Source organism: Berghia stephanieae, chromosome 2, assembly GCF_034508935.2.
Source record: "Berghia stephanieae isolate SIO BIC M18660-M18661 chromosome 2, UCSD_Bste_1.3, whole genome shotgun sequence".
NCBI classification, from domain to species: Eukaryota; Metazoa; Mollusca; class Gastropoda; order Nudibranchia; family Aeolidiidae; genus Berghia; species Berghia stephanieae.
The window spans coordinates 31,819,183-31,835,625 of record NC_088361.1 but is presented as its reverse complement, the minus strand read 5'-3'; the positions used below and the strand labels follow the sequence as shown (position 1 = coordinate 31,835,625).

The 16,443-nt window shown below is 33.7% G+C and overlaps 1 protein-coding gene across 1 annotated transcript in view; it reads right to left on the bottom strand.

Moving 5' to 3' along the window:
* The window catches only part of LOC144964713 (neuronal acetylcholine receptor subunit alpha-10-like), a 116,165-nt gene extending 112,159 nt beyond the window's left edge, over window positions 1-4,006 (bottom strand). The window contains exons 1-3 of the mRNA XM_078899253.1: window positions 3,873-4,006; window positions 2,344-2,670; window positions 1,425-1,591 (exon numbers count right to left, since the gene is read on the bottom strand). Coding sequence (XP_078755379.1) covers window positions 1,425-1,591; window positions 2,344-2,398 — 222 coding nt within the window. The 5' untranslated portion in view covers window positions 2,399-2,670; window positions 3,873-4,006. The remainder of the gene's footprint in view (window positions 1-1,424; window positions 1,592-2,343; window positions 2,671-3,872) is intronic.
* Between the last annotated feature and the right edge of the window lie 12,437 nt (window positions 4,007-16,443).

Here is a 16,443-nt window from a genome sequence, read left to right as displayed (position 1 = left end):
TTGGGTTTTTTTTTAAAGATTCCATTTCTACACAGTTATTCAAGGCTATTTTTATCTAACTCAAAGCGCTTTGAGGCTTCTGGGAGATCAGTTGGAAAATCACTTGACTACCAAGAAAATTGACGGTAATAGGTCCACGATTCAGTCAAGTATTGTTGAATTTTTGTTTGTTTGGGTTTTTTTTTACCTCCCTGTCCAATCAATCAGCAACGTGGTGAATTAAAAAGGTCTTGTGCAAAAAGCAACATGCCATGGTTATTGTCTTTTTAAGGATACAAATATCAACAAAATCCACATCCGTAGGCTTTATGGAACTAAAGGGCTCCTCACTGTGTGTCAAGTTTACGTTGCTATTACTGTTACTTTCTCCAGGTAGACAAGATAGTTTAAGATAGAGGATGTGCCGACAGATGTTTTAGAGGGGAATTCAATAGTTTCAGACAAACACGAACGCTTATTAGTTGTCAGGCAACGCCAAAAATCTTTTGACGTTTCATAATTTTCTGACAGAAACAAAATGATTTGACAGTTGAAAACGTTTTGAATACCATGGAAAATTCCAAATTATAGTTACCTTTGATATTGTGTGTAAAATACCTTTCCCACAGACCAATCAAAGGGAATTCTGAAATAGTACCCTCACGTAAACGAAACTAAACATAAATATATATTGCGGTGACTAATACCATTATTTTTCACAACATTCGTAAGCTACTCTCTCTCTCTCTCTCTCTCTCTCTCTCTCTATATATATATATATATATATATATATATATATATATATATATATATATATATATATATATATATATACATATATATAATTCGAATGTTAACTCCGAGGTTCAACACATGGACCAACACTCTTTATGCTATCCTGTAAATATTACAACTTGGAGTCATCATTTTGTTATGCCCAGCATCATATTCATGTTCATGATTCACAGGTCGTACTAATAGTCCGTTGAAAAGAAAGAAAATGCTTCAACAATACTCTTCAACAGTCGTAACGTCACTTCCTTCCTAATGACGCAAGGTAACTTAGTAACACTGGCTCTAAACTATCGGAACAATGGCGGACGCCCGTATGAAATATTTCTCCGGCGAGCATAAAAGCGTATCCAGAGGAAAAGAACACATAAATTTGATCATGTTCTGACTTTTACACATTCTGATCACAAGGCATATGAAAAGTTCTAGCCAGCATGAAGAATAAAAAGTACAGATTTTCTTTGTTTAGAACCAAGATGGCCGCCGTTGCCGGGCGGCGTGACATCAGACTACTGAATCCTATTAATTTATAAAAAAGATCAAATTGAGATTTTAGGGAGAAGAAACAGTAGTGATGGTACTTGAGGAAATTAGAATCGACTCGATAACAAAGGACGACAACATTTAGTAAGGGGTGACGTTAAGACACCTACCATATCGATGATCTGGGCCAGGGCCAGTCCAAAGGTAATGTTGAGTGGCTCATTATTTTTGACACTGGGTTTGACCATTTTGTTATATCCCTTCATAACGTCTCGGACCAACCTGTATTCCTCCTCGTCCCCGTAGTACTTGCCACTGCCACTGTTGCCTCCCTCAGCTGTGGATAGGAGATAATATAGAGTTGGTTATTGAGTTTTGGTGGTAGTGATGATTATTATAATGAAGGTGATGGTGATGATGATCACGACAACTACGACGGCGATGATGATGATGATGACGATGGTGATGATGATGTTGATAATGATGATGATGACAACTATGACGAAAAAGACAGTGATTATGATGGAAATGATGATGATGATGGTGATGATGATGATGATGATGATGATGATGATGATGATGATGATAATGATGATGGTGGTGGTGGTGGTGGTGATAATTATTGTTTTAATTATAGTAATTGTAAAAGTAGTCATGGTAGTAACAGTAGTGGTAGTAGTAGTAGTAGTAGTAGTAGTAGTAGTAGTAGTAGTAGTAGTAGTAGTAGTAGTAGTAGTAGTAGTCGTAGTAGTAGTAGTAGGAAGGGGATGATTGTTAGTAGTAGTAGTAGTAGTAGTAGTAGTAGTAGTAGTAGTAGTAGTAGTAGTAGTAGTAGTAGTCGAATTGTAGAAAAGATGGAGGAGGACAAGGAGGATGAGGATGAGGAGGAGGACAAGGAGGATGAGGAGGAGGAGGAGGAGGAGGAGGAGGAAGAAGAAGAAGAAGAAGAAGAAGAAGAAGAAGAAGAAGAAGAAGAAGAAGAAGAAGAAGAAGAAGAAGAAGAAGAAGAAGATAGATAGATAGAAAGAAAGAAAGAAAGAAAGAAAGAAAGAAGAAAGAAGAAATTACCAGTATATATTCCATACTTACCAGGGCGGCAAATGGCCAGTGCAACTACGAGATAAAATCCGACACAAGAATACATGGCTCAATTTGGACACATACAGACACAAACCACAACAGGATTAATTTCAAACCAATACTAACCACTAGTTATCCACTAGTTATCCACTAGTTATCCACCAAGTATCAACTCATAATATACACTAAAACTACACACACTGTTGTGCTTCAATAACATCCACTATATTACACATCCACATCTCCGTTTGTGTGATATCTACTGTGATCCATTGATATACAATAATTCTACTTTAAACAACACAGATATCATACTGTGTTAACGATCTAAAACATCTAAAACAAGACGCAATTACAATCAAATTATACATTTAAACCTCCCTTGATACATAAAACGTTTAAAATTCCTTGTTTTATAAGTGGCAAATTAGGGAGCAGGCACTGGTGTAAGATAAAAATCTAAAACAGTGTGTATAAAAATGTGCCAGATAAAGCAAGAAAGAAAAATACACGAAAAAAAGCAATCCCCAAAAAAATCAGCGCGCCTCGACTCGGGATGTGTTTTTTTTTTCCTTGTATTTTTCTTTCTTGCTTTGTCTGGCACTGTTTCATCTATACTTTTTCAGATATTTGTTTTTTTAGGAGTAGTTTCTATTATAAACTTTATGCATTAACCATTATTATCCTCACTCCCAAACTGGTATTGTGTTGGGGTCAACGTGCACATATTTCCAGTTCTGATAACCGAACTCAATAATGGACTTGATTTAACAATGTTGTAGTGGACAATACTTTGTGTTGGTTTGAGAGTATTTCCATGACAACAATGAGCCCATAACAATTTGGGTTATCAGACCTGTAAATACGTTACATTGGTAGGGGCGAATTAGGCAGATTAGATGAATGTAAAATGAAAACGTCGAGTAAAATTAAGTTTTATTTCTTGTAGTTTCATTCATTCCCTTTGGTAAAGGATATTAGTATAATCAAATCAAATTATCAGGATATTAGCAATTTTAGTAACAAGTTCAACTCCGCACAACACCATTATGAGACGATGAGTCACAGTTTGCCAATATATTTATTTAAATGAACTCAAACTCGTGGATACATACTCTGTGCCAGCAATCATTTTGCTTTTTAACAAGTTGTTTTGTTGGTATTAAAAAAATATTCTAATCAATACCTCAAAAAAGCACAGATCATCTAAATTATTGTAGTCGTTGGCAGGAATGAATAACAATGTGAAATTGATTCGATAAAAATGACCCTCGTCTTGGGAAAAATTCTCAAACCTGGGACGTCACGAAATATTTCTTTTCAGAGTTGGCAGTATAAATCAACCCGTTTTTAGTATGTCCGTATTAACAACGACAAGACTGGGGATTCGATTTAGTGTTTTTTCTTTGGTGATAACGTAAAAAGAATGAATGAAGTTACAATAGAATCAACTTCGGCCTGTAAGGAGTTAAATATAATTTTTTGAAAAATATGATAGCACAGGCATGAGTTTATAAAAGAAACAAAAAAAAACCAACCTTTTAAATTAATGTGCTCAACCTTTCTGAGCAGTCGGTATGAGCCAGGGACTACAACTTCGTTGAAAGATGGAACCTTCCCAATTCAAACTCACCAGGACTTACATCGGAAATGTGACAAATACTGTGTACTCCTGTAGGAGGTTAAGATAAGTTTTTCTTATTCATATATAAATAAACTATCTTGGTCAGGCGGAAAACGTATATCAATACGCCTCCTTTATTGAAAAAAAACCCAAACAACTCAAGACATCGAAGGCCTGAGGTGAATTTTGAGACATGGTAATATATTGATTTTTAACTAGATAAAAGTGTTTTGCGCCTGCGTGCTTTATCTTGCTCCTCCATGAGAAACGAGACATACTTTTAAAGGCGGAACAAGAACTAATAATAATAATAATATAATATTAATAATAATAATAATAATAATAATAATAATAATAATAATAATAATAATAATGATAACAATAATATAATAATAATAATATAATAATAATAATAATAATAATATAATAATAATAATAATAATAATAATAATAATAATAACAATAATAATAATAAATAATAATAATAATAATAATAATAATAATAACATTAATATAATAATAATAATAATAATAATAATAATAATAATAATAATAATGATAATGATAATAATAATAATAATAATAATAATAATAATAATAATAATAATAATAATAATAATAATAATAATAATAATTAATGAATGACACCTGTTGACCACTTTCCATGAACCTAACATTTCAAAGCACTCTTGTCTTTGAAATTTCGAATGAGTTCTCAATCAAGGTGCCATCTTAGGAGCGCAGCATTACTTATAAGCTCGACAGCTCAAACCCAAGTTGTTGCGATCCTCGGCAAAATATACCATAATATTTTTTATACTGACGAACCTTTAAAAATCCAAAATGCCTTGCAAATAATATTGCCATATAATGAAGTTGTACGGTATCGAACTTTTATTTTATTTTTTTCTACACCCGGATATCAATAAATAGTATAAAATAACTGTCATAAACTGTAAACATTAATCATACTCAGCACCGTTTGTGCTTCATCCTTCAATCACCAAAACACTAACAAATGATCTCTTATACTCTTTTAATCACACAGATACAAATGTAAACAATTCTTTGGAAACGATAGATGTCTCAACCAATGACAATAGATCGACGAGACAATAAGACTATAAGTTGATGTTTTGGAAGATGAAACGCTCGTAGTTGATGTTCACTCAAGTCTGGGCGGTTGTGAAGAGCTATTGGAGTATGTCTGAATGGCATGGAATACCAACATATCACTCTCCCTGAGTCACTGAGACACAATGATGATTACATAGGATTCTTGTATTACTCTTTTTGGAAGGTCAAGGCCGGGCTGCTTGGACGCAATGATAATTACATAGGATTCTTGTATTCTCCAGTTTGTAGGGGTCAAGGCCGGCTGCATTTGGAAAATTGTCCTCAACACTAATTTCATTTTATTTTTTTATTTTGTTTTATTTGTGTTGTAGATATGTTTCTCTTCCTTTCTTTCTTTTCCTTTTTTTTTGGTTACGCTTGTTACTTTAACTCCATGCGAGGAATATTTTTCGTGACATGAAAGCTCGAGGTCGCCAAAAAACAAACGCCTGGAACCGTTAAATAAGTAGGAGTTTTTGATGACATTTCAAGTATATAAAAAAAATAAAGAGGCAAATATGAGATATCACTTGAACACACACACACACACACACACACACACAGAGAGAGAGAGAGAGAGAGAGAGAGAGAGAGAGAGAGAGACAAAAAGCTAAACTGAGAAGCACGGATAATGCAATTGTGCAATTATGCCAATATAGGCAAATGAAAATACTAAATTGTACACCAAGAAATCTTTCCTGTACGACTGACAGCAAGTGAATGTCGAACCTCGTGCCTGCTGATCTGGAAGCAAACACCATATAGCGGAATTACCTTCAAGGCGAGACTGCCTCTTGCTGTCTGTTAACACCTATCTTTATCCCAACCTCATCTGGGACACAGGGCCTCAAAACAGTTTTTGTTGTGGTAGACAAAATGCTTAAAATTCAATTTTAAGCTCAACCTTTGAAAAAAATTCCAAACAAATACCATAATGGGGCAGTGAATGTTTTTTTTTCAACTTTGAAATGATAACATTTCTTGTTTCCAGTCATTTTGGAGGTCTCGCGAGGTCCCAGGTTGGAGAGTTTTTGCCAAGGTGAATGACATTTAAATCGATCGATATTTGAAGGACGAGTTTTCTATCCAAATTTTTAAATACGCGTAATTCCATGGTACAGCAGGTAACTGGATGATAGCTATAGACATAGAGAATAATATGGGAGATAATAATATCAGGATTCTTCTTCATTCGTCATCTAAGTTTTGTTTAGATTTCTAAGCCCTTAAACTTTAACATGAAAAAGGCATAGACAATACGTAAGCTTGATAGAGAGGGGTATTGTGTTTGGGTGAGAGGTAGGAGAGATAGAAATAGAGCGAGAGAAAGCGAGCGCTATATATATATATATATATATATATATATATATATATATATATATATATATATTGACCTCGACTGAAAAAGAGCTGCTAGATGTGAGAATGAGAGCTGGTTGACAGAGTTTGATGATAGAGAGAGAGAGAGAGAGTGTGTGTGTGTGTGTGTGTGTGTGTGTTGGGGGGGGGGGGGGGGGAGACAGGAAGAGAAATTTGAAGATACACAGGGGTTCAATAATATAGCCAATACCATTACTATCTCTCCATATTAGAAAAGGACTGGGAGGTCATTACCGTGCATTTTTGATGTCGGTGATCTGGATTCTTTCTCAAATGTCTCATTTACCGTCCATTATTGTTTCATATCCGCCCAATACTAACAGGTCCATTGTTCTATTCATAGAAAGTATGCAAGCTATGTATGTGATTACAGTAAACCCATTCAAAATGCTCAATGTAAATGTTGCAATCATATTTTCTTATCAACACTAATCAGAAAGATCATTGAAAATGGAACATATTGACTTCCAAGTTGAATACAAATTCTTTTTCAATACAAATTCTTTTTAATCAACAATAAAAAATGTATTCAGATTTTAAAATTCCTATCATTTTCAAAATCATTTTGCGCTCAACGAGAATCATAATGAGTTGAATATGCTTGGTTTCACTTTGATTCCTTGAAAGCAAAATTCGGTCACGGTTTTGTTATTCAGCTTTTATATTCAATGTTGATTAATTACTTTGATTATTCAATTAAATACTTTAATTGTTTATTTAATCACTTGTTTTTTCATGCATTATTTATTCATTTACCTATTTCGATGGGGTCCCGTTAACTCAGTTAATAGAGCACTCGCTTCACATGAAGAGGACGAGATCGGGGGTGAAGTCGATATTTTTTTCCAGCCTCTCTGTCCACCCAGCAGTGACTGGGAAGCTGGATCTGTCAGATCTGGCGGATATTACTTTGCGATAGACTGGCGTCTTATCCAAAGTGTAGCTAACAATTGCTATTGTCCGTTTCACGCTTTCGAAACCGGGATATACATCAGCTCACGGGTCTTATGGCTCTCAGAAGTACTTTTAAAAAAATAAATAAAAAGGTGCTTAGTTAATTGTTTATCGATTTTTTAGTTTACGGATTCAAATGTTATTAAAATGTTCTTATTTTTATAATGATTTTGTTGAACGTATAGGCATAAATAAACTTGGATTTGAATCTAATATAAATTTCAACTGCACGTTAATAATACGTTTTAGAGCATTGACTGCGATATGACTCGGGCATCTTGTTTCTATTATGTCTTTTTCGTTAAAATAATCGATAAAAGTAAAATAAACTAAAATTCCTTTTATTCATCCCATAGGCGAAATTTCTCTTTAGGGTCTACTCCAAGGGAAGAATAACTGGAATAACCCAGGTGCCAGCCCCAGTGCGGTGCCGCAAATTGAGCTAAGGGTAGTCGAACTCGGTGCATTTCGCGTACGAAGCAAAGACAGTACTGCTGAGCCACGCCGCCCCATGTAGATATGATATCAGGTTTGATTAAGTTAGAACTCCGCCAGTATTGGGTTAAACACATTAACTCACATTTAGATCATGTCATGTGTATATGATATTCATATGACACAAATTTTAGATTAAATTCTTGACGGGATGTAAAACAGCTGACATATCGTTGCCAGATTCGTAGCCATAAAGGTTTTTCTATCATAATATTTTACATGATGGTTCCACGATCAGAGACTAACCGATTTTCTTAACTTATTCCTTCTTCCCGTTATTTAAAAAAAAAACACTTTATTATGCGAATTTATGAAAGAATACTTTGTTTTTTCTCCACGAAACGAATCCACTCAGAATTGAAGGGAAGTCTTGGTTTTATGTGTGTGTGTGTGTGTGTGTGGGGGGGGGGGTTGTTTGGTTTTGTTTGTTTGTTTGTTTTTTGTTTTTTCTTGGTTTTTTTTGTTGTTGTGTTTTTTTGGGGGGGGGGGGGGGGGCGGAACTGAATTCTCTTTCTGACTTGACCTCGATCTTAGCCTCTTGTCAAAAATCTCTTCAGCTTCACTTCTTCATAGTGTGATGATTAAAAACGGGATTTTGAAAGAGAAAGAAAGAGAGATATATAGATAGATAGATAGATAGAGAGAGAGAGAGAGAGAGAGAGAGAAAGAGAGAGAGAGAGAGAGAGAGAGAGAGAGAGAGAGAGAGAGAGAGATGTGAAAAAGGCAAAGGAAAGTATTTATCATGATGATCTTTTGTCTTTTCTTACAACGTAAGAAATAAGTTTTTAAGTACCTACTTATTAAATGATGTGTTTTTGTTGAAATTTTATGACATCAAAGGTAAAGAAACCACATTATAAATTTAGATACATGAATCAGGCCGAAACGGCAATTGGAGACTGTTTCTGTCGTGTTAACTGGAAACGGACATTAACAATTACCCGCTAAGCTTTGGATTGGACTTCCCGCCATATCAAACAAGCCCAGCTACCACACTACTGCTGTTTGGACTTAGAGGACTTTTTGCAAATTGCTTTTCCTGCCGTTGACTGCTGACTCAAATTCATCGGTCTAGTATAATTAGTGTTGTGAGAGCAAGACAGTGCCGTGACATAACAAAACACATAAATAGACAAACGAAGCCTGCGAAGACCCTTGAATTACAATCTAAATTTGGTATTTTGTACTTTCGCTCAAGTTTTTTTTTTTTACAAAAACGTCAAAAATATAATTTAGAGAGAATGAGTTTAAATATCAATCAATAAAAAATGAAATAGATATTCATAAATAAATGTGCGGCTATAATGTGGTCTTGTGGTATCACACTTGCTCTCGGATCGGAGGTCCTGGGCTCGAGCCTCGCCCGGCGCATAGTTGAGTCATTGGAAAAGGGTGTTTACTCACATTATCACTCCGTACTCAGGGTGTAAAATGAGTACCTGGTCGTTAACAGCGTTGTCTCTGTCCGAAAAAAAATGATAATATCCCTAACAGGCGTCATGTCCTGTCCTACATGTTAAGTGTTGCTGTTGGCCAGGGACCCCTTGTAAACCTCTCTGAGCATGTTTAGTGGAGATTGCGCTATATAAAAGCTTAATTATTTATTTTTAAAATAAATATATATAGTCAATTAGCCGGTTTCCAAGATTTCACATTTCACTGAACTTCTTAAAGGGAGAGAATGTCTACCTTAATAACCTCCCCTCTCCCCCCTGGTCCACCCTACAATAACTAGGTGTTTGAGTAGGTTAGATCTTGCGGTAAGTACATTGCGATAGATTGAAATAAAAAGCTCCAACATTTATCTAGGGAATATCCACTAAACATGCTCAAAGCGCTTTACAAGGGATCCCCAGCCAACCGCAAACATGTAGGACGAGACCACGCCATTTAAGCGATATTAGTTTTTTTCCGACAAAGACAACACTGTTCACGGCCAGGTATTCATTTTACACCTAAGTACGATGAGAGAATGTAATTAAAGAGCCTTTTCCAAGGACTCAACTATGCGGCGCCCAAAGCGGGATTCGAATCATGGGTCTTTCGATTCAAAGGCGAGTGTCATACCACTAGACAAAATAGCCGCATAGATTAACGTCCTACTAAGCAAGTGGTATTGTCCGTTCAACTCTACAGAAACCAAGAAGAACTCTGGCCCAATGGAACTATCAAAGTTACAAATTAGAGAGAAGGCACTGGTTTAAGATACAAATATGAAAATGTAGAATATACAGACTTGCCTAGTACAACAAAAAATTCGCAGAATTACGAAATTTGTGATCCAATTACAGAACTTTATGATAATCTCAAAGTCATTAAAACTTATTCAAAATGACCGTTGATGCTAAGATACATAATTTTGAGGATTTTGAAGTGTTACTCATTCTTTATGAAAATAAATTGTTGATGTATAAAGTTAACTCTAGCGACAACAACTTTTTTCCACCTAAAAACTACGATTTTTTTATTATCTTAAGTAGGCAGGTCGGATTATGAATCAATGCCAGGCAAAGCAGAAAGAGAAATACCAAAAAAATATCAGCCAGTCATTGACACTGTTTCAAACACTTTTTTTCAGATCATATTATCTCAATGGACCTCTTGACCATAAAGTACTTTTTTCATTGATCAGAAGAGCGGAATATTATTCCAGGAGAAATGTTTACACATCTTAATGATGCATATCTACTCGTATAACTTTGACAACAAGATTATTAGTAATGATATCACATTGGATCAAAAGAGGATCGGATGTGTTGAAAAAAAACCAATTCTCTATTCTGCCTAAAATATGGAAATTAACCTGTAGCAAACAATTTTTCTGATGTTTCGCCTGCTTTAGAGTCTCGTAGTCCAGGTTTTAAAAAAATCAATACATAAAGTTGTGATTAATTAAAATCTCATGTTTTTACAATATAATATTAAAAATCAAAAGATATCTAACTTAGATTCAAACAATAATATATTATAATTCAGAAACCTTTTCGAAATGTGGAGAACAGAAGATTTTTGAAATTGAGAATTTCTTAAATATCTCATTTCCCCAAGACCGTGCTCCGTTTAGATTTTGTTTGATTGTTTGTTTGTTTTTTATTCTTTTGAAACCCACTTTTAAAGTTTATCAAATATGTTCACTTATAAACAAACAATCTAAATAAAACAATTACAGCAAGTGTGAATGTTAACGCTGTAACATGACACTGTAAGACAGGGTTTTAATAATAATAATAATAATAATAATAATAATATAATAATAATAATAATAATAATAATAATATATAATAATAATAATAATAATAATAATAATAATAATAATAATAATAATAATAACAATAATAATAATGATAATAATGATAATAATAATAATAATAATAATAATAATAATAATAATAATAATAATAATAATAATAATAATAATAATAATAATAATATTTCCTCCTCATCATCATCATCTATTACAGTTATTATAATCATTATTATTATTATCATCATCATCATCACCATCATCATCATCATTATTATTATTATTTTCAAAACAGAAAGTCCACAACAACCACAAAAATAACTATAAGAGTAGAATTCCACCCCCTATAATCTATCAACATCCAATGAACACTCGGCATCAACTAAAACATTACCTACTACCATATCACAAAACAATAAAACACGTCACAGAAATACCATCACCATTGACAAACTATCGTACTATAATAATAATTCCACACCATTATTCCATACAGGCAAGTAGAAGCATTACGGCAACATCTCCATATCGACACTTCTATACCTAAACGATAAACTGGCTATCAAATCTCTCCGACAGCGACTCAATACTGAGGTTGCCACATTGATTTTGTAAAATAATGCCAAACTAGATATAGAGGAAAGCCAGAGTCTGAAAAAAAAAAGAAGTGTTTTCTGTATGATATAAATCTGAAAAGGTGTGAATGGAAAACAGAGGAAATAAAAATACATAATAAAATTAGTATGCCTTGTCTAGGTTTCGAACATCATACTTCTTGAATAAGAGGTTTGGATATCATTTTTATGTTACCGATACCTGTGGTCAACTTGACGCGTAGTCCCAGGTTTGAGAGTTTTTGCCAAGATGAGGGTCATTTAAACCTATTGATATTTGAAAGACATGTTTTCTGGCCAAATTTTTAGATACGTGTTTTTTTTCACCCAGAGTACGCAGTTAAGTGGTCAATTGGGATTGAACGCGTAGCTTCAGGTCCTCTTCGTTGTTTGATATTTGGAGATCCTAAACTCTTGGAAATATGAATAAAAAGCTTTTTTTCATTGACATCAGTAGAAAATATTCCCTACTCTCTTATGCAATGATGCCTAAATATCAGACGCCTTTAAATTTCTGGATTATAGTAGAGTGTCTTGTGAATTTGGTGGTCAGAACGAAAGTCAAAGGTATTCTAATCTTTTTGTAGAATATTCGCCTGTAACAGCTCATATACAATAAAGTGGAAACACAGTTTAATTAAATTATCCCACAGAAAATGTGGTAAATGTAATCATTTAGTAAAAGTTTCACCTTGTCTCACAAGAAATTTTGAGTGAAAATATATAAATAACAGTGGCGTAACATCGTGTAAATTATATTTCTTTATTCAGATTGCGACATGTTAAGAGAAGCTCATGTTATTTATGATTTTAAAAATGAAATTGTCAAAAAGGGATTTTAAAAATGGAAGTGAAGAATTTAACTTGTTCATTATGAGTATTAACTTACTCTGAAAAAACGCGAATTGAAAATTTTTGACAGAAAACTCGTCCTTTAAATATCGATCAATTAAAATGACCACATATTACCAAAAACTTTCATTTATATTTAAAGAATGCGGTTTCTGGCAAAAATTTAAAACCCGTGTTTTTCAGAGTACGGCAGTTTAAAAAACGGTTGGCAGTGAAAATAGCAATCTGGCATCCCTGCTCAATCCTTGGGCGATCTGCGTTGTTACTCGATACAGTCGTCACACGACGGTAAACGGTTGATGGCGGTTGGCGCGCGTGCTTTCAAGTGTGAGCGGCGTGAGTGTTTGTATATGCACGTGAGTGAGAGATTAACAAGAAAACAGTCGCCGTAGCCGAAGGCAGGGATCAAACACGAGTTGGATGTTTTTGTTAATAATGATGACGATGAGGTCGGTTGTTACATGGTCCAGAGGTTAGCGCTCACTACTCTGACAAAGACAATCAAATTAGCATAAATTTTATTGCTAGAATAGAAAGGAAAAAAATGGCAATGTTATCAACACGAAAGTTCTGCTCGCTTATGAGACACAGCCGTATCATATAACGTCCTTGACGAACTAGATTATTTATCTATATTGAATATTATTTATAATTCATCGCCTTAAAAGGGAGAATTGTCGGGGTAATCAAGTATCTAAAAGGGATTTTAATGTTAAAATGACAAGAGCTTCGAATCGTTTTTTATTTGTTGTTGTAATTATCAATTTAAGAAAATATAATGTTATTATGCCCCTTTCGTTTTGGGGAAAACCCGATTACTATAGCATGATTCTAAAAATATTTTGAGACGTCCCTAATACCCTTTGTAAAAAAAAAACGTAGCTGTTCAAAGATTTTTTTTCTTCGTGACACACATCTGTTTTTACTAGAAATATACTTTGGCGCGAAATGATATCCTGACCGTAATGATAATTTTTAAGGTCAAATCGTTAAATTCGAGACCCAAATGGTAAAAATAGAATCTGTTTAGTTGAGGTCACTGAAGGGATAGAATGAATGGATGAATGAATAATAATAATAATAATAATAATAATAATAATAATAATAATAATAATAATAATAATAATAATAATAATAATAATAATAATAATAATAAATGATGATGATGATAATAATAATAATAATAATAATAATAATAATAATAATAATAATAATAATAATAATAATAATAATAATAATAATAATAATAATAATAATAATAATAATAATAATAATAAAAAAAGAAGAAGAAGAAGAAGAAGAAGAAGAAGAAGAAGAAGAAGAAGAAGAAGAAGAAGAAAGTGATCAGAATAATAAGTGTGACCGTCACTGACGTGACACTGTATAACGAAACATCTGGTTTGTTAACAAGTAATTGTCCCAAGCATAAAATATTAACAACAATGCATGGGAGTCATTGAAATTTTAAAATGCATTGATAATTGTTGGGTTTATGTTGTTATTAAAGTATAAAATGTGTGAATCTCAAAATGTTTGCTGCTTTGTGTATTGTGAAAACTTCAAACATTTAAGTGGAATCAAGAAAAGTCTTTCAAAGAACATCAACAGCATACAATTGTTGTGTGTCTCTATCTGCAAACCAAATTCATCTTCCTGTTCTTCAGATTGTTGTGCTTGCTCAGAAAAACCATCGTTTCTAGTTGTTGATGCACTGATTCCTGAAGACTATAATGTTTCTGTCGATTTCTTTTAATGGGGAAAGCCAAGAAGGAAGAAAGAGAGGATGATGCTTTAAAATAGTTTCAACGCAAAATGCAACTTAAGCTCTTAAGAAAATAAGAATTCGTTTCAATCACACATCATTTACGAAAGAATTAAACTTCTGCCAAATTTAAGCTCTGGATAAGTCATTATTCATGAAGGTTTTTTCCGGAGAATTATGCAGTGAAATACCATAATGAAATTATGGCAACCCTTTAGGATCAGGCATTACAGTCTTAACAGCTTTGATAACAAAAGCAACAGTCAACTTCCTAAGTCAGATGATGTATTACACGCGACAATGGAGCTGTAGTTTGCGACAACCAATTGATTCTTTAGTTAAGGACTTGTGGTGAAAGGTGATGCAAATGGCATTTATGACGTGAATTTCTATTCTGACGTAGCTGAAATCCAGTTCAAGAAAAAATAAAATTTTACTAACTCCATTGGCAATGCAGAAAATATTTAACGAAAACATACTAGTTGCTGATAGATGGACAATGAGGAAGAATTAATTGTGCCATGTTAATGACAAAATGTCCAAAACAAATTGCTTTTATTTCATAAAGCTAATCGATTTTAGCCCTTACAGGGAAGAAAATTTTAGGTTTTATTTTCTAACTAGGTTTGGGGAATTGATTCAGGTTAATTTGATGATTTTTGTGATTTGTTTTGGACAGAGTACGAATCTATTATGCTATGTATAGATTTATTGACAAATGTTTGTAATTAATATATTTTTTAATTAAAAATTTCAATTTTTGTTCCTGAAATTGAACCAGAAGGTATTGCTTTATTCAATTGCGAAACCGAAAATTATGTTAATATTTCAAAAGATATGTGTTAAAATTTGCATTTTCATTTTTGCCACGTTAGTGACAATTTTTGAAGACAAAGAAAAGAAAAGAATTATTTTATAAAAATAATAGTAAAGACTTGAGCCTTCATCTACGACATTATTATAATGGCTAAATGTGCCAAAACCCAAATAGTGGTCTTCGTCCTCGTGTCCAATGGGTGATTTTAAGGATTCACAGATGGGATCAAGCAAAAATGTGTAATCTTGTGAAGACTTCTTCGTAATTCCTGGGTTTGAAAGTTTTTTTAAAACATTAGCGGCATTTTAATATTTCGATATTTGAAGAACTGGATTTCTGGCCAATATTTTATATACGTGTTTTTTTTCTTAATTTCAGCTCACGGCAGCGATAATATTTCATCTGACAGATTATTTGGAGGTAAGAGGTTCGACACCCAATCAAGGCAGGCTGAATCTTTGGAATGATTGAATCTTTTTATAATCGTTTCCCCTAAGCTGTGTCTAGCACTGTTTCACTCACACCAGATCTTCACAAAACAATTGCTTGTCGTAAAACCACTTGTTGAGATTGCAAGAATGACTTTGAAGTGCATAGTTTTCTTTCGGGTGATGATCATTGAGAAGTTGTTGCGGGCATTGGACTAGAATATCTTCTTGATTAAGAAGCACATCATTCCAAGATTAGGGCGGCACCTCCAACATTGTCCATCCGTGAATTCGACAGTGACTACTTAGACGGGCATGATAGAAAAACCGCGTTCCTTTAAAAGGTCTGATCCCCTTTGTCGTGTAGCGTTTCATTCACCAGAAAAAAATGCATTAAAGACGAAAGTCAAGAGGAAGAAAATAAATATACAACATTTTCTTACCGTGTACCACCTCTCTGGCGTTCTCTTAAAAAAGCGCTAATAAGTTTTGGGCATTCAAAAATCGTCATTCAAATATTGACCGATTTTAATAAGCGTCATATTGCCGAGATTTCCGTGAAGTTTTAGACAAGACGAGGGACATTTTAATCGATCGATATTTGAAAGACTACGGGTTGATTTGGGCTAATTTTGAAATATGTGTTTTTAGTTCAGACTACGGCAACGTTAAGGATGTTGAAAGTGGGTGTGTCGAAAAATACGATTGTTTCAGATCAGAATTCTTTTTTCTTTGAGGAATTTTCTCAAGACTTCATTTCAATAGATTCTTTTAGCTAACCCAATCGCGCGCACGGAGACCAAAGAATTTCATCATTGCGATT